At 37.8% G+C, this 25,000-nt stretch overlaps 2 protein-coding genes across 3 annotated transcripts in view; both read left to right on the top strand.

Annotated features, from left to right (window-relative positions):
• Window positions 1–12,089, top strand: part of LOC115219503 (gastrula zinc finger protein XlCGF26.1-like) — a 13,403-nt gene extending 1,314 nt beyond the window's left edge. The window contains exon 2 of the mRNA XM_029789678.2: window positions 9,014–12,089. Within this exon, the coding sequence (XP_029645538.1) occupies window positions 9,045–10,490 (1,446 nt within the window). The 5' untranslated portion in view covers window positions 9,014–9,044 and the 3' untranslated portion in view covers window positions 10,491–12,089. The remainder of the gene's footprint in view (window positions 1–9,013) is intronic.
• A 7,276-nt stretch (window positions 12,090–19,365) lies between these two features.
• LOC115219491 overlaps window positions 19,366–25,000 on the top strand; it is a 34,966-nt gene continuing 29,331 nt past the window's right edge. The window contains exon 1 of one of the 2 annotated variants that reach the window (XR_005001846.1): window positions 19,366–19,759. The gene's annotated coding sequence lies outside the window, so the exon portion shown is untranslated. The remainder of the gene's footprint in view (window positions 19,760–25,000) is intronic. The other variant, XM_029789665.2, reaches the window with a different exon arrangement.

Consider the following 25,000-nt stretch of genomic DNA (forward strand, 5'->3'; position numbering starts at 1 on the left):
AGAGACTTTCTCTTTGCTGACGACTGCGCCCTTAACGCAATCGATGAGCAGGAGATGCAGCTCGGGATGGACAGGTTCTCATCAGCCTGTGACAACTTTGGTCTCACCATCAGTGCCAAGAAAACCGAAGTGATGTTTCAGCCAGCCCCCGGCAAACAATACCATGAGCCTCAGATAAAGGTGAATGGATGGCTCCTACGAGCGGTGGAAAACTTTACCTACCTGGGCAGCACTCTCTCCTGCAATGCCAACATAGATGCTGAAATCATCAACAGAATCTCCAAGGCAAGCATCGCGTTTGGAAGACTGTGAAAGAAAGTCTGGGAGCGGAGAGGAATCAGCCTCAACACCAAGCTGAAAGTCTACTGGGCAGTCGTGCTTACCACCCTACTATATGGCTGCGAGACATGGACTGCTTACCGAAGGCACAAGCGCCAGATAATCCACTTCCACCTCAGGTGTCTTCGGAACCTCCTTCACATCTGCTGGCAGGACAAAGTCCCAGACACGGAAGTTATGAAGCAGGCAGATCTCCCTAGCACCATCACGATCATGCGCAAGGCCCAGCTGAGATGGGCAGGCCACATCTCCCGCATGGCCGACACTCGCATCCCAAAACAGCTCTTCTACGATGAACTCAGCCAGGGCAAACGCAAAGTCAGAGGGCAGAAGAAGCGCTTCAAGGACAGTCTCAAAGTCTCTCTCAAAGACTTCTCCATCGGCACAGAGACTTGGGAGACACTTGCTGCCGACCGCTCATCCTGGCGCAGCGCAATCACCACAGGAGCAAAGACAGCTGAGGAGAGACGGATTCAGTCAGCAGAACAGAAACGCCAGATGCGGAAAGCCAGAGCCACCTGCACCAATAGCACAGCCCCTACCCACTTCTGCCCCACCTGTGGGAGGGGGCTTTCTTGCCCGGATTGGCCTCACCAGCCACCTCCGGTCTCATAGCAGCAATTCCACCAAATGATGTCAATGATCATCTTCGAACCCGAAGGACGAACATTATGTCATTATTACAATACACAAAATCGATCTCAACACGTGGTAATCCAATTATTTCCATGTATTCCAATAATTTCTTGTTGATTATTCAAACCAATACCTCGTGAGTGAAATTTGGAAGTTGACGATTTCTGTTCTTTGGGCTGGGCTTGTCCAGTTTTTCATCTCCACTATCTGGCCACCACCTCCGGAAACTTTAACTGAATCCACTTTGTTGCTGCGGTTATTTTGAATCATGTTTCTCTCATCTGAAGATATAGACAAACAGAAATGGGGCATCTCAAGATAACCTTTCGTTAATCTCAGATTTGATAAAAGTCCTGGGAGCTGATTATATGTGTGTGTGTGTGTGTGTGTATATATATATATATATATATATATAAGCTCACATACATAGGTATATATGAAGTAATATAGATAGATTTCCGAAAGTTCTCTCCACACTCCCCAGGCTCATTTGCGCAAATTTTTTTTGTCGTATTCGTTTTCTACACAGGGGTGAAGATATTTATGTTAACCTCACAGACACACACGCATGTATATGTATTACATATATAGATGATAACTTGCATATATTTCGGCCAAAGACTGACCTAGGCATTGTCTAACTTTATAGCATCACCTGAGAGTCATTTTAAAGCGAAGTTTTGTAGTATCATGGGTCCGTTCAACTAGGGAATTGCTTGTATGTATGTATAGTGTGTGTGTGTGAATATGTGTTTATATCCATAACCATTAGTCCAGCAATATACATTCTGTTTTGCCTATGGGCTCATTGGAAACTAAGGAACAAATATTTAGGAAGAGTATAATGTATGACAAGGAGGAAATGAAGACAAGGGTAATCACTTCCCGGAATACATTTATACATATATATGTATGTACGTAGCCACGCGCGCACACAGTATTCGATAGTTGTTTAGTAGCAGGTCAGCCTGATAGAGCAAACCAATGCTCACAAGCGTTCCAGCCGTGACTTTCTCGTCTTTAAATTTTCACACATTCATATTCAAAGTTTTCAAGATTGTATAATAACGTAAGAGATATTCGACTGCTGCTTCTTGCAGATCAGCGACCGCCTAGCACAGAGAAAGGGAACCTCCTCACCTTTAAATTTGAAATGTCCTCTTGGTTCTCTAAAATTTCCGGTATGCTGTATTTTAGGGAGTACCCGAAACCCATATGGAAAAAAAGGTTGCTTAAACTTTGAGCCTAAAGAGTATATTTAATATAAGTAGGCACCGTAAGTTGTATACCCATGAACTGTAACAATAAAGAATCATTACTTTTTTCAATATATATATTCCCTTAATTTGTTGTATACTTACGATTCGCTCATGGGATATTAAAACGGTTTTACACCCTAGTCTAAAAGTTCCCACTGTGGCTTAATGTGTTAACTTTGTTTAACAGAAAATTTTCCATCATGAGTTATTTCTCTTTATTGTTAAATTCCTCTGCAAATGTGAAGAACTGTTAGAGCGTTATATATATATATATATATATGTATGTATGTATGTGAGTCGTCTAAAAGACCGTAAGTCAGGGAAAAGACGCACTCGTATATCTGTCAATACTGTGGGTATATTATCTGAAATGTATAGTGCTAAATATCCATCACAGCTGGTCTTACCAGTCGGTTTTGCATAAAGAATACAATGGGGTGTTAGACAACAATCTGATTATATAACTTTACGCTCATCAGAGTTAGGCGATAAGGAAGGGGTGACTGCTCTTTTTTGTGTGTGTGGAAACTCCCTGAATTTAAGCCCAAAATGTTGTTTCCATTGGTGGTTTGGGTTGGTCAAAGTAAAAAGCCTTCCTTCTCATGCTCCTGATCAGTTCAATTATTTTTCTCCAGCAGCATCCTTATATAAAGTTTGTTCAGGGGTGTTGGGATATTCTTTATTGAATATTGTAATATTCCAAATCCATTTGTAAAAGATGTATAAAAAATATAATCTTTGATGACTATGAAGAGTGGAACACTGGTGAAATTAGCTACATGGCACAAGCCGTGAAGGACCTATTGCAATATGTTCTACATTATGTGGCAGCGTGTGCATAACGTGCATGAGTCATCTAAGCAACCGTAAGTCAGGGAAAAAAATGCACTCATATACGTGTCAGTAGAGTGGGTTTATTATCCGAAATGTATAGTATTAAATATCCAGGGTGTGTTAGGTAACAAACTGATTATATAACTTTATGCTCATCAGAGTTAGCTGATATGGAAGGGAATATGGCACCATATCCCCTTCCATATCAGCTAACTTTAATGAGCCTTATATAATTGGTTTGATACCTAACACTCTATTGTATTCTTTACTTGAAGCCAATTAGTAAGACCAGCCATGATGGATATTTAATGGTATATATTTTGGATTATACATATATGGATCAAAGCTGTTTGATTCAAACTCCTTGGTACTCTGAGTGTCAAATGTGATGCTCATTTTTGACCATTGGTGTCTGAATTTAGATCCATACATACATGTAACTCCCAAAAGTGTTTTGAGTGCCCCTCTCTCATTTGTCTACTTACTGGTGTGTATGTATGTATGTATATATATATATATATATATAATATATATATATATATATATTGATTTAAAAGTTTGACAAAAAGCCAGCAAGTTGGGGGTAAAGGTGCTCAACTTTGGTTATTTTGTTGACTCCAAAAGGATGAAAAGCAAAGTCAACTACAGTAGAATTTGAACTCAGAATGTTATCCTGGCATGCTAATGGTTCTACCAGCCCATAGATGTGTTACTCACTTTTAGTATTTGGGTTGCAGCCATGCTGGGGCACCACCATGAAGGAATTTGGTCAAATAGATTGACCCCAGTACTTATTAAGCCTGATGTTCTGTTGTTCTCTTTGTTGAACTGCAAGTTATGAGAACATAAATAAACCAACACTGGTTGTCAAGCAGTCAGCTGAAAGACAAGATGCCACGCAATGGGACTGAACCTGAAACAATTTAGATACAATAGCTTCTTAATTGATACTGCCATGCTTTTTTCCCCCCAAATTCTGGTTTTTGGGATTTTTCAGAAAATTTTTGTGAATATGTGTTCTACACATGGAAATTCATACGATTATGTGAATATAATTTTTTCATTTTTAAACCTGCCTCCCATAAATCTTGAAATTTCCACTTTTTTTAACATTTAAAAAAAAATCTGTGTATAATTTCAAAATAATATTGATGCAGGCAGGGGGGTAAAAATTTAAATTACAAAAAGTTTTTTTTTTTTTTTTTACTTAAATCCCAGCAATTGACCATCATTATTTTATTAAATGTATTAACGAGAAGAAAATTATTGAAAAACCTCAATACATGCTAGAGGGACAAAGAAACAAGGAAGGTGGTCATGGGATGATCTAAAAACAACTGCTAAATGCCCCTTAAATTACACACCTTTTTGTATGAAAATTATTTTAAAATTATAAACAGAAACAACTGGCAGATTCAGACAGTCTTTATTTTAAAACTACAATTAAAAGATAAAAGTTTGAAAAAGAGTGGAATTTTTAAGGTTTATAAAGGGGTGGGTGTTTCAAAAATTTTTTTAATACTTTTTTGCATAATTATATGAATTCCCATGTGTAGTGCGCAAAAATTTCTGTATGACACAAAAATTAGTACAAGACCAGCAAGTGATTATATTGACCCCAATGCTCAACTGGTTCTTTTTTTATTGACCCTGAAAGAATGAAAGACAAAGTTAACCTCGACAGAATTTGAACTGAGGGAACACGTGAAGGTGAGAGACCCGGGAAGACATGGGATGAAATACAGAAGAATGACCTTTCAGATGAAATCACAAATGACTGAGAGACCTGGCACTTTACTGTACTCAAGAAGACCCATACCACACATAAGCAGTGATAAGGCCACTCTCCCTGGTGAAGATGATTAGCTTGCAGGACAACTGCACGGGTGCCATGTAAAAGCGCTCGTGTGGTGCTACATAAAAGCACCCAGCACACACTGTAAAGGGGTTGGTGTTTGGAAGGGCATCCAGCCATAGAAATCAGACTGGAGCCTAGTGCAGCTTGTCAGCTCTGGTCAACTCATACCAGCATGAACAATGGACATTATATAATGATGATGATGAATCCAAAGATAGACAAAATGTCTCTAAGCATCTTGGCTGGCGTGCCTACAATTCTGCTAGCTACCCTTAACTGAAGGATAGCATCTGATTGCTAGTGTCCACAATTTTAGCTTGTTTGAGAAATGAAAAACTGAAACTTTTATTATTTTCTTGTCTGTGAGTTGAAACATTTTTATGGATAAAAGGTGCAAGGCTACCATGAATTGTTCAAGTTGATCAGCAACATAAGCACATTGTAATTTTGGGGATGAAAATTACTAACCACCGGCAATTTGGTTCAGTTGTTATTTTTAGCAGCTCTAGCTTAAATTCATTTAATGTTTGTGCTGTATAGAAAAGAGCTTTTACTTAATAGCAAAAGTGAAGTGGGTAAAAAGCACAAATAAAACAAGGGAAAAAGAAGATAATAGTAGGGAGTTAAAAAGATGGAATTTTGAAGAATTATTTTTGTGACAAACATTAATAAATGCCTGAAAGAGGTGATGGAGAGGAAGAGAGTTAGAAAATTTTGAAAAACATGGATATTTAAAAAAAATTTTTCACTTTAAATATAAATTACAAGTGCTTCACAGTGTGTAATATTATAATCTAGCACTATGACCCGGCAACGCCGGGTCATAGTGCTAGCATCAGTCATAGCACCAGCATCGGTTGTCAAGCAATGTTGGGGGGACAAACATATACACACACATACATATATACGACGGGCTTCTTTCAGTTTCCGTCTACCAAATCCACTCACAAGGCTTTGGTCAGCCCGAGGCTATAGTAGAAGACACTTGCCCAAGGTGCTACGTAGTGGAACTGAACCCGAAACCATGTGGTTGGTAAGCAAGCTACTTACCACACAGCCACTCCTATGCCTATATTATCTACAAAATTCTTAAAAATTCCAATTTGAATTTTAATTAAAAACTGTTTTTCAAGATTTTTTTTTTATTCTTAAAGATTCAAGCATATGCTTAAATCGCAAAGCATTTTCTTGTTTACTATTATCAGTCACAAAACAAACTTTATATTTATTGTAGCATAGGCTTGTCTATCTCTCTCACCCTCTACTGTTTTCATTTAAGATAAGTGATTACAAAGTTCTGTTTAGCTACTGGGAAAATATCTATGAAATGTTTTTACATTATATCGATCACTTGCATCTATTGTTTGGCTTAACATGTTTTCAAGGTCTTCCTCTCTTTAGTCTTCATTCATAACCCTCACCACTTCTTTGCATTTGAAACATTTTATCTTTCACGGAACATTCTGGCATCTTCACTTTCTTCCTTTGCAATGCTGCTTCTCTCTCTTTCTCCTTTTTTTTAAGATCTTCCTTCATGTGGTCTTTATCATTCTCTCTCTCTCTCTCTCTCTCTCTCTCTCTCCTCTCTCTCTCTCTCTTTCTCACACACACACACACTTCGTTCAAAAGCTGGCACATTTCAAGAAATGAAGAATGTGAGAAAATTACATTCAAAAATAAGTTATTTCATTGCATACACAGGTAAGTTTGTATGAGTGTGTGATATATATATGTATATGTATATATATATATATATTATATATATATATATATATAATATATATATATATATATATATATAATATCATTTAACGTCCACTCCCCATGCTGGTATGGGTTAGACAGTTTGACTGGAGCTGGAGAGCTGCCTCAAGTTCCAATCTGATTTGACATGGTTTCTCTAGCAGGATGCTCTTCTTAACACCAGCAGCAATCACAACTCATGGGTGCAATTTACATGGTACCATCAACATCTACGACTACAATGCATAGCTGTCATTTATATGGCACAGGCAGCAACAAAGACTATGAATCATGGGTGCCATTTACATGAGACCAGCACAGGCCACAACTACGATTTCACTTGACCTGATGAATCTTGTCACACACAGCATATTGCCAGAGCTCTTAGTCACTTATTATCACCTCTGTGAGGCCCAAGTTTGAAGATCATGCTTCACTACCTCGTCCCATATCTTCTTGAATCTACCTCTTCCACAAGTTCCCTCCACAGTTAGAGACTGGCACTTCTTTACACAGCTGTCCTCATCCATAAGCATCACATGACCATATCAACGCAATTGTCTCTCTTTGCACACCTCATCTGATGCCTCTTATGCCCAGCTTTTCTCTCAAGACACACTGTTGTACATGCACAGTGACATTGCCACACAACCACTCCTACACATACACATATATATACATACATACACATAAACACAACAGACTTTCAGTTTCTTTCTACCAAATTCACTTACAAGACTTTGGTTGACCTATCACTATAGTTTAAGACACTTGCCCAAGGTGTATAAAGTGCAAGACTTTAAAATAAAAAAGTACTGGAATTGACTTGTTCAACTAAAACCCTTGGAGGTGGTGTTTCCACCATGGCTGCAGTCCAATATTGGGAACAAGTAAAAGACAAAGGATACACACACACACGTGTGTGTGTGTGTGTACTTGACAACTTGGCTTATGTCCTACATAACTTAACCTGGTACTTATTTTATTGATCCTGAAAGGATTTTACCCTGTGTACTAATGATTTTACCTGCTTGCTGCCTTAGTAATATATGAAATATAATGATATTATGAATGGTCAAAGATCTGCATATCAATCTTAACTCCAAAAAAGAGACTAGCATTGACTTCTGGTATATTGATTACCAATGTCAGCCTAAGGGTATATTAACAGTAAACTTAAAAAGGGTCACTATAGATGAAGCCATTCCTAAAAAGGAGGTGTTGGGTTTATTGTGAAATCTTATGTTTTTATTATTGTTTACCTCCAGGTCAGACATTATTAACTAAAGACATTCCAATCATGGCCATCCTATCTTTTTAGGGCTGTGTAGGACTACATTCCCTAATGTTTCCATCTCTCTATATTTAACCCTTTAGTATTCAGATTATTCCGTCAAATGTAATGTTTATTTATTGACCTTGTTTTGAATTAATCATGCATTATCTCATATCTTCAAGATTTCAATGATGTGATTGCATATTTTTAGAATGGCATTGAAGGGTAGATGCAAGAGGCTGGATGACTGGTTTGAACATTAGACAGGTTGAATATTTGGGCTAGATATGGTTGGTTCAAATGCTAAGGGGTTAAAACAGTTGGGTGTTATTTAAGGCTGTTTCAGCAGCTATTTTTAACAAATTGAGTAACCACGAGAGGTTCTCTCAACAGCTCAACAAAATCTTGGTTTAGAAAGTTATGTTTCTCCAGCATGTGAAATTACGTTAAATTGAAAATGCTTTCAAATATTTTGCTCAAAGTCAGCAAATTTTAGGCAGAGAGAACAAAATAAAGTACCAGTCAAGTACTGGTATTGATGTAATTGAGTGATTTAAAAAAATTTTATTGACCTTGAAAGGGGGAAAGGCAAAGCCATCTGCAGTAACATTTGAAGTCAAAATGTTAGTCAGAAATGTTGCTAAGCATTTTGTCCAGCATGGTAAGGATTCTCCCAGCTCACCACCTTTGGCACAATGCTAACAATTGTGAGGGCGAGGTGTGAAGCACACTGATTACATTGACGACCCCCAACATTTGACTGGTGCTTTATTTTATTGATTCCGATGAAGTATGAAGCAATGATGACCTTAGCAGGATTTGAATTCAAGAATGTAAGGATATAGAAGACATGATACTAAGCATGTTCACTGACTTGCTAACCATTCTACCATCTTGCTACTTAAAACTAAACTGATAATAAAGGTGATGTATATTAGTTATTGAGTAAATTCAGATTCTGAAACCTTTTAACTTTGAAGTTTAGCCTTTTATAGATGATTATGATTATAATGAGATGAGATAAAATATAAATTTCTCCATATGTATTAATTTTTTTTTTTTTTCCAGATAATAAAGTTTTTATGAAGACTTAAGTGACATGATGGATATGCATAGAAATAAGAAGGACTGCCCTATTCACACTGGCGATTTATACCACCACAAGACGCAGGAGATGAGAACTGCTGATGGAGCTTCTGAGAAACATTTGCCAAGTTCCAGAGATGTTATGGGTACTTCTCATGTTGATGTTGCACAATCTTGTCCCAGTGAAATGTACAAAGTTGCTGTTCCTGTCCGAACAATTCTTCCCAACCCCAAGAAATCTCTACTGCCATCTGATAAACCCTTCTCCTGTGATGTCTGTGGTAAAAAATTTGCACGATTCAATATTTTGCAGAATCACAAAAAACTACATTCAGTACATAATCCCACTGTTGGTGCCTTGCAACCTAGTGAAAAGCCATTTTTCTATGACATCAGCAATAACTTTGGTGCTCCAACCCATCATCACACTCATGCACCACACACCGCACATGCTCCATTTGTTCCATCTTGGGACCTTGTCGAAATGCACAAGTTAGCTTATGAACGTATGCAGGCAGCAAATGCATCAACCTCTGAAACGCTCTCTGGCTCTGAATCTAAGTACCCTCCACTTGCAGAACTGTATCCCACACTACCATCATCTACTCAGTCTAACTCTCGTGGTGAACGCTCACATGATTTCTTAACATTCCGTGACAATATGGGGACCTCACATGAGACTGTCACTTCTCCAAATTCAGCCCCAATCATTACTCCTTATCCAACAGATTCTCCTTCAAATAATCATTTCAATTGTGTGCCTTCTTCTGTCTCTGAAAAATCCTTTGTCTGTGACATCTGCAAAAAGTGCTTTGCTCGACGTGATACACTGCAATGTCATAGAAGAATTCATGACAACGAGAAACCATTTGGTTGTGAGATTTGCGGTAAGAAGTTTTCTCGACGGGACAAACTCCAGTCTCACCTGCGTGTGCATTCAGGTGAGAGGCCATTTCCTTGCAATATCTGTGGGAAAGCATTTGCTCAGTCAGACAAGCTCAAGTGCCATATTCGCACACACACAGGTGAGAAACCCCATCCGTGTGACCTGTGCCCTAAAAGATTTGCAAGGAGGGATACCCTCCAGTGTCATAGGCGGACTCATACCGGTGAGAAACCGTTCATGTGTGACACATGTGAAAAGCGATTTTCACGTCGGGACAAACTGACATGCCACAGGCGTGTTCACACAGGCGAGAAGCCATTTGGATGTGAAGTCTGTGGCAAGCAGTTTGCTCGTTCTGATAAGTTGCACCGACACAAACGTACCCATGACCCAACAAAAATAAAATCTTTTCTTTCAATTCCAACTTCTGATGGTAACAACAGCAGCCAAACTGAAAACCTATCTCCATTGAACAAAACTCTTTACTCTCAACAAGCACTTGCCTCTGTACTCCCTACAGCTAAAGATTACTCATCTATGAGTACCAACATTTGGCAATCACTCTTTATTTGATAAAATATCTTGCTCATCATCCTGTTTGAATGTCTTGTGTTCTTCTCCCGCCCCCCCCCCCCTGCATCTCTCTCTCTCTAGCTTTCTACATAGCTACCACCAATGGTGACACACTTCTCCCATCACTTTATGCAGCTGTGAAGACCTTGTCTGTAGAAGTTGGTAGGTTGCATCTGGGGCCAAAACTTTACTTTGGAAGTGAATTTATCATTATCCCCTTCAAAAAAGACTTCATGGTTGGAAAGAGGTGGAAGTCATATATATTTAAATCTACAATCTATAACTCATAGAGCTGTAGGTGCACAACAGTATAGTATTTCAGTGTGTCTCAGGTCACCTGGTTTTGCCTGTTGGTTCCCCAAACAGTTCTGTAAACTGGGTGGTTTTCTATGTTTTGTCAACAACCATCTGATCATGAGACACCTCATATTAAATTACTGGGTGCTTGTACCAGGTAGTACGTGAACTGACCATATTTTCAAATCTGTAAACTTTTAAAATTCTACCATTTCATACTACTTTCCACTGACGTTTTCACATCTAAAGTCTGTAGGAGCTTCTATGCTGTTGCTCAAATTTCTCCTTGATCAAACCCTATCATAAAAAAAGGGAAGGACACATGAGATACTGTAGTCTCTTTTATACAAGATGGCAGTCAGGCTTTTATTTTAATCCTTTAATATTCAAACTGGCCTATTCAGGCCCAAATAATCCACCTGTTTTATGTTCAAACTGACCAGATCAGATCTCTTACACCTACCCTACAATGTCATTCTAAAAGTAAGCAATCACAATCAAAATCTCAATGCATAATTAATTCAAAACAATATGAATAAACATTACATTTGATTGAGTAATCTGAATGCTTTAGGGTCAAAGTGCCATTGTCTATTCACATAGCAACATTCAAGGTTAATCTCATAATGGGTGCTACAGAATTCTAAAACCCTGTTGAACCAAATGTTCAAACCCAAGACTGATTTGTGATTTGCTACTCATTTTACATTGCTCAAAATTTTAAGGCCAGGCATGACTTTATAGCATGATAATGTTCACTCTACAATTGCATGGTTCCAGGTTTCATCCTGCTACTTGGATCTTTGAGAAATATCTTCTACCACTGTTTGGAAAAAATATGTCTGGCCACGGGGAAATATAACCTTGCTTGGAAACAGTTGAGGGTTAGCAACAGTAAGGGCATCCAGCTGTAGAAAATCTGCCTCAACAATCTCTGATCAACTCATGTAAGCATAAAATAGGGAACGTTAAAATGATAATGATGATATACATACAATCACAGGGTCGTGTGTTTGATTAATAGACCAAATGCCCAAGGCTAGACACTTCATTTCATGTTGCTCCAGTCTACTCAGCCAACTACTGCTGCTGCACTCTATCCAGCTGTCTCATTTAGGAAGTGATGGTGGGTTAAGAATTTCTGTGTCTGTTTGTGACCACCTAGGCCCTAAAGTAATTTGCAAAAGTATGGTACATTCTGCAAAGTTATCCTTGATTCTGAGTGATGGTCATAGTATCTGTGTTTGTGTGCCGATTGTATGAATATATATCATTATTAAAAATAAAAATGTTATTTATTTACATCAGTGATTCTCAACCACTTTTTTTTTTTTTGCATATGGAACCACATTAGTTCCTATTTTGCTCAGGTAGGCCTTCATAACCATTCCATGTTCAAAAACTATTGTATTTTGATATCAAATATACTCATTTACTTGTTTCAGTCATTTGACTGTGGCCATGCTGGAGCACCGCCTTTAGTTGAGCAAATCGACCCCAGGACTTATTCTTTGTAAGCCTAGTACTTTTTCTATCGGTCTCTTTTGCCGAACTGCTAAGTTATGGGGACGTAAACACACCAGCATCGGTTGTCAAGCGATGTTGGGGTGACAAACACGGACACACATACATATATATATGACGGGTTTCTTTCAGTTTCCGTCTACCAAATCCACTCACGAGGCTTTGGTCGGCGCGAAGCTATAGTAGAAGACACTTGCCCAAGGTGCCATGCAGTGGGACTGAACCCAGAACCATGTGATTCATAAGCAAGCTACATACCACACAACCACTCTTACGACTATGTTAGAAATTGTATAAAAAAAATTTTAATATTTTTTTGTGTATTATAGAAGTATAAGCAGTTTATGTCAAATAAATTAACAACAAAATCTTATATGTATCCTGGTTGAGAACCACTGATTTAAAGGATCTTTTCACTTTGACTGGCAGATTTAAAAAATAATTTCTTTGTAACTAAACACTTTTAAACTTCGTATACTGGTAGAATGTGTCACATAAAACATCTTTTTCTCTTGGCTTTCTTGAGAAAATTCTGTAGTTTGTAAGCTATTTGTTGTTAAATTTCTTGCATTTCGGCAATTTCAACCAATCAATGACATCTATTGAGATGAATACAATTTCTGCTGTTGTTTGTCAACAACTTCCTGCGGTCTCTATTTAGTTTGTCACTTATTTATGACATATTTCATATCAGTCACGTTCATATGAATAAAAGATTGTGTTAGGGGTGGGGGGAAGGGTTTCTTTTCTCTTCAGAAATGTAAATAACCCACGTGGGTTTATAAGTGACAGCTACACCACTGGAAGTTCTTGAAAAGATCCAATTTAAATGCTACAAGGCTATTGCATGCTACTGTAAGTACTATCCAGTTTAACTAATCAAAAAGAATCTGCAAATTCAGAACTTTTAAAAAGATCAGCATATCATTATTACTGTGATATGTAGAGTATAATTGCTTTCATCATCATCATAGTCATTTAACGTCTCTTTTCCATGCTGGCATGGGTCGGATGGTTTCACAGGAGCCAAGCCACTGGACTGCACTATGCTCTAATGTCTGCTTTGGCATGGTTTCTGTGGCTGGAAACCCATCCTAACATCAACCACTTAACAGACTGTACTGATCCTTTTTACATGGCACTGGCACTAGTGAGGTCATAAAACAAGTGAGGTGGGTGTAGTTTTAAGGGAGGTTGCTTTATGTAAAAGGGATATGTGGCAAGGACCTAGATTGGTGAGATCAACCATAGGTCAGCAGCTGGAAAGAATAACGTATTTCACAGATTAATCAAGAGAGCCTGAGTGGAGGTGACCTGACACGTTGGCTACAAAGGAGCATAGGCCACTATAGTAGCAGTAGAAAGGCAGGGAGCGGAGACGGCATATCTGTGAGGTGGGGTTTGGTGTGTACTGGCAAACAACTTCATACCAATCAGTCAGGTGGTCTTCTATTGGAAGCAGCTTAGAATGTGTGTATAGTAGCAAAACCGTCCTAGATGAGGGAGTAGTATTCATTGTCGACCTCACTTGATCTTTGTAATGGGTTCGTAATTGTTGGGAGGAGCAAAAAATATTTTCTGGTTCTTCAGAAGGGAAAGGCGAATATTTGGGACTATAGCAAAAAAAATTGTTCTTTTACTTATGGTATTAAATTTCAAACCACTTAGCCATCAGACCTCGCGTAGCATTACTTGGTAAAGTATAATTCTAATTTAGGCGCAAGACCAGCAATTTTGAAGGGAGAGGTAGATCAGTCAATTACATCGACCCCAGTGCTCAACTGGTACTTATTTTATCGACTCCGAAAGGATGAAAGGGAAAGTCGATCTCGGCAGAATTTGAACTCTGGACGTGCTAACGATTTTGCCACCTCGCTGCTTTTCATGATCAACCATAATCCAATCTACTATTGGCACAAACCTGAAATTGGTGGGGTTAGTCGATTACATCGATCCCAGTGCTTGTATTTATTTTATCAACCCAGAAAGTCGATCCGAGGCGGATTTGAACTCGAATGTAAAGACAGAAGAAATGATGCTAAGCAGTTTTTGCAGCGTGCTAACGGTTCTGTTAGCTCGCAGTCTTTACGTGATCTACTATAATATTGCCACATTGTTGTGGTAAGCAAATGTTGACTGAAATACTCCTCAGGCTCCCATTTTTACCTTTATTGTAAGGTCGTGCGTGGTTGTGTGATTAGATCATATTACTACCTCATACTTCAACTTCAATGTTACTGTGAGAATCTTGGATAAATGTTTTCTCTTGTCTCATATTGATTAATACCTCATTAGTGGAATTTAGTTGAGAGGTAACTAGTATTTCATGATTTATGTAAAGAGTTGAATAAATTATTTGTATTAAAATGTTTCAATGCCTGTAATTAAGGTAAATAGAAAAGGAGAAGCGTAAAGTTTTGTATCTTTTTCATAACGTAAGATATTATTGGGAATATTCAGAAATCACTCGATGTCGCGATTTCCTAGATTACCTACGTGGTCAACAAAATCTGACTAGTGGCGACTTCGAGTGGAATAGGCTCCAGAGACGATTTTATCTTTGGTACGCTTGATTAGTATAAATTCTGCACGTCTTGTCTCCTTGATAGAAAGCTTTGGGATGCAGCAGAGAAAGCATTGAAAAACACCAGAGACAGACATGGATAGATGCTGACAACAATCACAAAAAAAAACGATCAGCGACAACACGACCTGCAGTTAATTTTTAGACTATTACAATTACAACAATAACATTCAAACTCCCTCGACATTTGTTTTTAATGTATTCTTAAGTGTTCTAATAAGTGGTGGTCGAATAAAAGAATAAAAGTTTTGTTAGTCAAAAACCGCGACCTTCACCAGCGTCCTTTTTTGTGCATTACTCAATATAGTTATCATCAACAGTTATATTTAGCTGAATAGGAATGCTGACATCTGCATGCTTTCGTTGCATCTTTCACGTCGACAGAGCTGAATGTCTCAGTATGACAAAGTTGTGAGGTGTTGCATTAGAATTCCAAATAGTACACTGATTTAGAGCTTGTGATTTCCTTCTGCAAGCGCTATGAACTGCGTGCTGGTTCTTAATCTTCGATGAACATAACCTCATTCAGATCGTGATTTTTAATAACCCATGGTATCAGAACTTTATCAAAGATATTCAGACACTTTGTTGTGTTGCTGTTAAAACCAGCTTCTTTGAAATTAAGCAACACTACATGTCCATTTCTTGCAATGGCTCCAAACATCATTACCAGGATAGTTCTTGCTTTTACATGACAGCAAGAACTATAGAAAGGTGCAACTCTGCAGTTGTGTCCATTGATGACTTGATCAATTACGAATTCCTCAACAAAAAATACTCACTTTCTTTCCTGTGTTCTTCAGGTGAGACACTTTGGCACTAATTCAACCAAAAAGCCTTAGGAAGAAGAGCTGTGAAACTGGATGCAAACGAGGTTACGACTTTTAAACCTTGTAGTTATTGTCTTCCTGCATACTCCAGTTTTCTGCAATTTTGATCATGCTGGTGGATCGATACAGTGATAGATCGTTTTAAACCAGCCTGAAAGGTGTGGGTACACTTATAATCACATCAGTCATCCGGTGATATTAACAGTGAATATCTCTTATAGCCCTAAGTATAATCAGAATAAGCTACTTCTAATGTATAACTGTATTGGCAATTATGTCACGAGACCTACACATAACATTTTTGAGTTCAACCAATAAATTTCATTATTATGATTTCATAACTTCAGTACAATCTATCCAGAGTCACATGAAAAGCTAGTAAGACTTGTTACATGTAAAAATAGTCTTTAATTTATGATGTTTATAAAGACGTGATTTTTGAAACAGGCGTAGGAGTGGCTGTGTGGTAAGTAGCTTGCTTACCAACCACATGGTTCAGGGTTCAGTCCCACTACGTGGTACCTTGGGCAAGTGTCTTCTACTATAGCCTCGGGCCGACCAAAGCCTTGTGAGTGGATTTGGTAGACGGAAACTGAAAGAAGCCCGTCGTATATATGTGTCTGTGTTTGTCCCCCAACATCGCTTGACAACCGGTGCTGGTGTGTTTGCATCCCCGTGACTTAGCAGTTCAGCAAAGGAGACCGATAGAATAAGTACTAGGCTTACAAGGAGTGAGTCCTGGGGTCGATTTGCTCGACTAAAGGTGGTGCTCCAGCATGGTCACAGTCAAATGACTGAAACAAGTAAAAGAGAGAGAGAGAGAGTCTCAAATTAGCCAGTTGGGTCTGTCTGCATGGCAAGGAGAATGCAATGCTTTACAAACAATATCCCAGACTCTTCCATGTTAATTTTCATTACCAGAAATGCACAGTCGGAAATCTGTCACCAATGACACTACTGTTCACTAATTGTGATGTAAATTCATACATAAAAGGTTGGTGTTAAGGTACCGAAGTGGTGGTGAGAGACAAATACAAAAACAAAGTTAAACATACATAGGAACTACTTTGGCATGTCATCTACAATTTAAAGCGAGATTACTTTAGGTCACTATTTAGTTTAGTTTTCAATTTCTAAAAACCCTTAAGATGTTAGCTGAAGAATTTTACAATGTAATCAGTGATGAGACGAAGGCAATTGCATTTTTACGAAAAAAATGACTTTTTAGATGAAGAAAATGTTGGTCGATATCATCGGTGTTGTGGAGAAATGAAGGAAGCTCAAAGAGAAGGTGAAAACGGTGAAATTTTGTCAACTTTACGTTGCAAAACTCGCCGCTCCCAAACTTGTGTGACATATGCGCTTATTTTAATTATTATATTGTTTATTCTCAATTTCTTCTTATTATTTACTAAGACAGAAATGATACATGGTTTTATTGTTATTAAAATAGTGAGAATTTTGAAAAAAATACATTTAGAATATCAAGTATAAACAAAAAGTTATCTCCCTTTAAATTGTAGATCACACACCAAAGTAGCATCCATACATACATACATAACACGGGCTTCTTTCAGTTTCTATCAATCAAATCCCTTCACAAGACTTTAGTTAGCAGGGAGCTAAAGTAGATAGCACATGGTTGGGAAGCAAGCTTAGTTACGACATAACTACACCTCATATTCATATACTTTGAAGCAATACTCTCTACGGCAAATAAAATAGTGCCATTGCAGAAGAAAGAAAACAGTTCTATCAACCTAAGTCGCTAAATATTTCAGATGAAACATTTGATGTCCATGTCAAAGAAAGCACTAATTAACTAGAAACAAAAAATCTGTTTCATGTAAAAAAGAAAAATATGTCTAAAATTTGTTTGCAGTGTATGCATGCATGCACGCACGTACTTACGTAATGACTAAAACGAGTAATATACGTACGCACGTTCGTATGTATTATCTATGTTACTTGCTCCAATGGTTGGACTGAGGCGATGTTGGGGCACCACCTTGAAGGCTTTTGGTAGAAATGATCGACGGTTTCTATTGCTGAACTGCTAGTTTATGGAGGCATAAACAAATCAACACGGGTTGTCAAGCAGTGACAAAGTACACACACATCACGGGATTCAACAGTTTTCTTCTTCCAAATTCACTCGAATTGGAGATATTGTAGAAGATAGTAACTCAAGGTGCTGCAGTGTCGAACGAACCCGAAACGACATAGTTGCAAAGTGGGATTTTTAACCATACAGTGACGCCTGCACGCAAACACAAAAATTAAGAGAGAAGTCCTTCTTACTGGACAAGAGGACAGCTGTATATATGTGTTTCTGCCTTAGTAGTATCATCAGAACAGCAGGCTTTCTACCTTGACTGAGATATATACCGACCCCCCCCCCCCCCAAAAAAAAACAGAACATTTATGGCCAATGGAAATTTACATAACGAAATGAGGATAGCGAAAATGAACTAAGAGAAAATAACTCTGAGTAGCCAGTGGCATGAATTGGAACTACAAAAACGAAGAAATATTTCTATTCTGTATCATAGATGTTCTTAATGTACAGCTATGTAAACTTTTAAAATTTAAACACCTTTACAAATACGGAAAACATAATTTGTAAAAGTTGTTTTCAAATAATTTTCTCATTTAAAATTTGGGTTAATGTTTACTTTAAAAATACCTGAACCCCACCAAAAAAAAAACAAACAAACAAAAACAAAAACGCGGTTAATAGGTGTAAAAAAATGTGTATGAAACGAATATGTAAACAAAAATTTGCGCCAACGAACCGGGGTGGTGGAGAGAGGACTTTCGGAACATTCACAAGATCCGATTATTTCCCTCATAACTTTTAGGAAAATGGATATCTTGTAATGAAATTTTATATAAATACCTTTCAAACGGCATAGATTATGATTATAAAGAACATTTTGGGAATTTTTCATTCAACACAGCTCTTCTTAGCCCCAACGGCGGAGATGTGCTAAAAACAACAGCTAAATCGCCCTTAACTTTTTTCCATCATGAAACCATATTCAACACCGTATTTATGAATTTGTTTTTCTCACCATGATACATGGGATCTTTTTTTAAAACCTTTTTCTATTACTCAAACAAAAAATAAATGGATCTGAAAATTTTTTTAAAACTTTTTTTCCATTACACTCAAGCAAAAAAATAATTTATGAATTTCTCTTCGAAAGTCCTCAACCAACCCCTCGAAAACATTTTCCCCATAAATTTCGTATTAATCATAATCTATGCCGTTCGAAGGATATTTATATAAAATTTCATTAAAAGATATCCATTTTCCTAAAAGTTACGAGGGAAAAAATCGGATCTTGTAAATTTTCCGAAAGCCCTCTTCCCACCTCCCGGTTCGTTAGCGCAGAATTTTGTTTTCATATTCACTTAATACACATTTTTTAAACACTTATTACACTTTTGCCTACCAATAAGCGTAAATAAATTCATTTAGATATTTTAAAATATTTATTTAATCGCTAATAATTTACCACTTTCTCTCTCTCTCTCTCTCTCTTTCTTTCTTCCTCTCTCTCTCTCTTTTACACGCACACATACACACGTTTTGAAGATAGTTGGCTCTTTGATGCAAAAATATATTGCGAGTTTTCCTCACAGCATTCGTTTGATGGCCGCGTGTAAACTGGTCGAAGAGTAGTAAGTTGGTAGATTTCATAGCACAATAAACAGCCGGTAGGGGTGACCATCCAACTGACTCGCTGTTCCGTACACCGTGTGCTGTCAACTTGTCGATCTTATTATGTCTCTGTGTATATATACATGTAATACATAAATATATATATCATATATATATATATATATATATATATATATATATGCACACATATCTCTATATTTCAAATCAGTGGATTGTACAGATGTACAGCTATGAGCCAGTAAGCCAGACAAGTAAACCAGTGGTATTTACACAAATACCTCATACAAGCATACACACGGTTGTTGACGAGTTTCCAAGCGTAGTTCTTCCTAGTTGAGACTTCGAGGTATGATTAAATTCCTTCTAACCTGTATATCTCTCGCTCTCTTGCCAAAAATGTATTTCCTGTGTAAATGGTGTATCTGTCGTCTCGTTTGTTTTTGCTCTTGTTTAACCCCAGGTTTTGTTCTCTGATTGAGCAGACCTTATTATCGAAGCCATTCCAGTCTCGGTCATCTTATAATCCCAAGTTCAAGCGGAAGATAATATTGTTCTAGATGCATATTACAGACACAACACATACACACACACACACACACACACACATATACATACACACACATACACGTATACACACATACACCCTTATTCAATGATGGTTCAGTGTGATTTTGAGGTTACTTGTTTGCTATCTCTAACAGATCGAACTTCATCAATCCTTTGGTTGCCTCAACTTTCTATGAGCATTAATTTCATGCAAGTGAGGACTGCAAGCATTTCTTTGGTATCTTACCCAAACAACCATCATGCTACACAGAACAACATTCTATGGTAGTCTCCAGAGATGGCGGGTCAGGCTTGTTAAATTATGTATGGAATGAAATACAATACACGTTATAACATAACCACCAACATACATATATTTGTGTTGTGTACGCCTGTGTATTTATTTATGTGTATGTATAAATCTCTCTCCCTATACATACATATATATGTATGAATATATATATATTCCGTAAACTCTCCCTATATATATATATATATATATATATATATATATATTTTCTTTTATCGGTTTCAGCTCAAAGCTGCGGCCATGCTGAGGCATCTTGTTTATATATATATATATATATATATATATATATTAGTCTTCCTTATATATATATATATAATATATATATATATATATATATATATATATATATATATACATATACATGCACACATATATATATATGTTTGCGTATGCATGTGTATCTATTTGCACTCATACACACATTATAAACACCTTGTACTTAACTGTATATGTATGCCATTTCACATGCATTTGTTTGCATTTTGCTTTAACTTTTCTAATATGTGTTTGCGCGCGCGCTGTATATTTATTTGTGAGAGAGTGTTGTGGTGATACATGTCATTTGTTATTTCCTCATTTAATAACACTTGCTTAGATACGGGTAAAAATATATTATTGTTTGTTAATCGTTACGGAACAACTTCAGAAAGCCTCAACGTTCCCACTGTTTATCTGATCCCTCACAAAACCTTTATCGCTCCTTCTGGCTGCGGAGTAGCAGAAGGAACGATATAGCATCAGATGAAAAATTAAAAAAAATAAAGAATTGTTCGTGGTATCATTTTAGTTCCGAACCCTTATGTTCTGAGTTCAAATTTTGTATGGACAAGCGTAGCCTTTCATCATTCCAGGTTTGCTATAATGAAGTATCAGCGAAGTACTAGAGTCGATTTAATAATCCTATAAAGATTCGTACATATGGATGAAATTATAATAGAATACGAACCAAACCTGGCACCGTTTACGAGTTTTTTTGTGGGGTGGGGATTAAAATAATTATTGTTATAAACCTAATTATTTTATTTCTTGCATTTGTATGATATTTCATGTCTTTTAAATAAAGATTCGGCGATTCATATTGCATCTCTTATTCATAAGATTGGTACTTCTAGTGGTCTTTGTAAATCTGCTTTTAACCGATTAAGAGACATTAACGTCTCCAATCACTTTATCTATTCTTTTACTTGTTTCAGTCATTAGACTGCGGTCATGCTGGGGCACCGCCTTGAATTCTTTAGTTGAAGAAATCGACCCCCAGTACTTTCGTTTTTTTTTTTTAAACCTGGTACTTATTCTATCAGTCCCTTTTGCCGAACTGCTAAATACAACAACGCTACTTGTCAAGCAGTGGTGGGGGATAAACACAGACACGAAAACACACACATATGATACATATATATGTATATATACGATAGACATTTTTTTTAGTTTCCATCTACGACATCCACTCACAAAGCCTGAGGCTGTAGTAGAGCACACTTGAAACTGAACCTGGAACCGTGTGGTTGGGATGCAAGCTTTGTCACTTCTTAGCCTTTCAATCTTTCATAGTTGATTAACAAAAATACGAATAAGGGTAATGGGTTGGCCACACTGTTAGGATGGCTTCCCTTGTTGTGTAACTTCCAGCTGTTTGTATTCTAACAGTAACACCTATGATAATACTGATACCAAGCTGTGTCAGAACTAAAGTGGTGGCCTTTTCTTTGAATAACACTGGTGGTGTAGAGAGGGAGGAGAGACTTGCATACATGACTAATTGCCAATCTTTCACTAAACACCATGCCCAGGCTGGCAAGATGCAGATACTTAGTCAACACTGAACAATGGCACCTATTTCTAAGCTATTAGGTTTCAACTTACTATTGCTCAATATCAGCCTCTCCCCCATTATAGAGTCGTTTGAAAAATTTCTACAAGCCCATATGAAATCTTCTGCTTACATCACTGGGTAAATGCTTAGCAGCATTTCATCCATCTTCACATTTTGAGTTGAAATTCTGCTGAGATTGACTTTGCCTTTCATCCTTTCAGGGTTGATAAAATTAGTATCAGTTGAGTCCTGGGATCAATGTAATCAACTTATCCCCTCTCCTGAAATTGCTGGCCTTGTGCTAAAATTTGAAACCAATATCAGCATGTGTTTCTTGCAAAGCAGCTAGATATTCCAGTTGTTCTTTGGTTTATTCTGATTCACCTGGAAGTAAAAGAAGGCTTTTTAAAAATATCTTATGGGGTTTAGTGAGAGGAAGAAAGTAGAGCCTTTGACCCTTACTAGTGTTTCTCAGACTGGTAAGAAGAGTGGAAGTTGTCTTCTAATTGGAGACTGGTCTGTATACTTGTAACAGGGTGAGCACTACTATAGAGACTCAAGAGCCATGTGGTGGAGATGGTGTTAATTTGGGCAAGGATTAAATCTATCATCCAGGAACAGGATCAGTCCCTCTGACAGTCTTCCAAACAATTTTTGCTTATTGAATATCAGCCACAATATTTTGGTCAACGCGAAGCTTTTGTAGAAGTCTCTTGCCCCAAATGCTGTTCGGTGGGATTACTGGGAAGGACAGCATCAAAACAATCTTCTTAACCACTACACAGCCATATCTGCATTCATTACAATGTTCTTTGTAAACTGGCTGAGGATTTTACTGCCAACATGCATCAATTTATTGTGGTAGATTCCCACTGTTTTTATGTACTGAGTCTAGAGGAAGGGGCAGTGCAGATCAAGAGGTGCTATCATTAGCTCATTAACCAGAAAAGACATTACCAGTTGGGCTTTCAGTACTCTTAAGTGTTCTAACTAACGACCATCTGTAAGTTTTTACCACATGAAATAAGACTGTGTTTTTCATGAAGGGGCCCGCTGAACTACTGAGCTTGATGCTATTGATGTTTCATTTGAACTGTTGCAGGTCAGCCTTGTAGAAAAGACATGAGTGGGGAGGAGGTTCCAGCGGGATAAAGACTGGAGAGGAAGGTCTAGGTATGGTGGTTAGTGCAAGGCCAGGAGCAAGTGGGTGGGGACAGATGCAACAAAAGTGATGGGAGGTGGAGAGATGAGTGAGTTGGGCCTGTCATTATTGGTGGAGGTACTTGACCAGCCACTACCGAATTGTTAGTGCATTGGACAAAATGCTTTGTGGTATTTCTGCTGACTTACAATCTGAGTTCCAATTCAACTGGGGTCAACTTTGCCTTTAATCACTCTGGGATCAATAAGATAGGTACCAGTGTCATACCGGAGCTGATAGTATCAACTAAACCCCTCCTCTCAAGCATGCTGGCCTTGCACCAAAATGTGAAACCATTATAATAGCAATATGAAGAAGGATCAGAACACCTGTGAGCTAGAGGCTAGGGTGTATCCCTTTGTGATTGAATTCCAATTAGTTGAATGGCCCTATTTACAACGCACATTATTTAGTTGACAGGTAGTCAATATAGATTTGAGAAGATATTAAGGACAGGTTGAACTGAGATCACTGTTCCATAAAGGACAAAAAGCTTCATGTGGACTAAAGTCAAGATTTTTATATATGTTCCTTTTCTTATCAGGCAGATGAGGGAGATGAGCTAATAGATGTAAGTTTCTTTGATATCATAGAGGGCTTTTAATGGCCAAACTGTTCTGGGTTACTTGCACTGCAGCATACAGAGTTATGTTAGAACAATTAATTGTATTTAATTGAATTATAGTTATTCAGTATATGTGGTTATGAAGTTCACTCTACACTCATGTGAAGTGAACCCACCATGTAGCACCTTGAGCAAGTGTTATCTCCACACATTTTTTTCTCTCTCTTTATTTTTTTTTGCTCTCTTTCCATTTTTTTCCCACTCAGTCCTTTCTGTCGAAGAGCAAAGCGTCGAAATATCAAAGACTTTTCCATTCTTCCTCAGCATCAAACTAATACACCTGCTTGTGGTTCCCTCACCTATCTTCGTCTTTTGTTTTCTGTAAATTTGGACTGTCTGTCTGTCTATCTGTTTATCTATCTATCTATCTATCTATCTATGTCTATCTATCTATCTATCTATCTCTCTCTATATATATATATGTATGTATGTCTGTCTGTCTATCTGTCTATATATATATATGTATGTATGTACATCATCTTCATAATCTTTTAATGTCTAATGTCCATGCTGGCATGGGTTGGACTGTTTGACCAGGGCTGATAAGCTGAGGAGCTTCACCAGACTCCAGTCCGATTTTGCATGGTTTCTGTGACTGGATGCCTTTCCTAATGCCAACCACTCCAAGAGTGTAATGGGTGCTTTTATGTACCACCAGCATGGGTGTCAGTTGTGTGACACCAGTATCTGCCATGACTGCATTTTACTTGGCTTGATGGGTCTTCTTCTCAAGCATGATGTACTGCCAAAGGTCTCAGTCATTTGCCATTGCCTCTGTGAGGCCCAGTGCTCGAAAGGTGCTTTATACATACTACCAGCACCAGTTATGCAACACTAGCATCGGCCATATTGCCTTGCAAGGCCCAATGCTTGACAGGTGCTTTTTACCTGCTACTGGCACAGATGCCAGATGCTTCCATGAGGCCCAACCCTTGAAACATGCTGTTTACATGCCACCAGCGCAGGTGCCAGTTATCCGACACTGGTATCAGCCACATTGCCTCTGTGAGGCCCAATGTTCAACAGATACTTTTTACTTGCTAGTTTTGTGACACTGGCATTAGATAAGCCTATGATTTCACTTAGCCTATG

This window comes from Octopus sinensis, linkage group LG14 (genome assembly GCF_006345805.1).
Source record: "Octopus sinensis linkage group LG14, ASM634580v1, whole genome shotgun sequence".
In the NCBI taxonomy this organism is placed as follows: domain Eukaryota; kingdom Metazoa; phylum Mollusca; class Cephalopoda; order Octopoda; family Octopodidae; genus Octopus; species Octopus sinensis.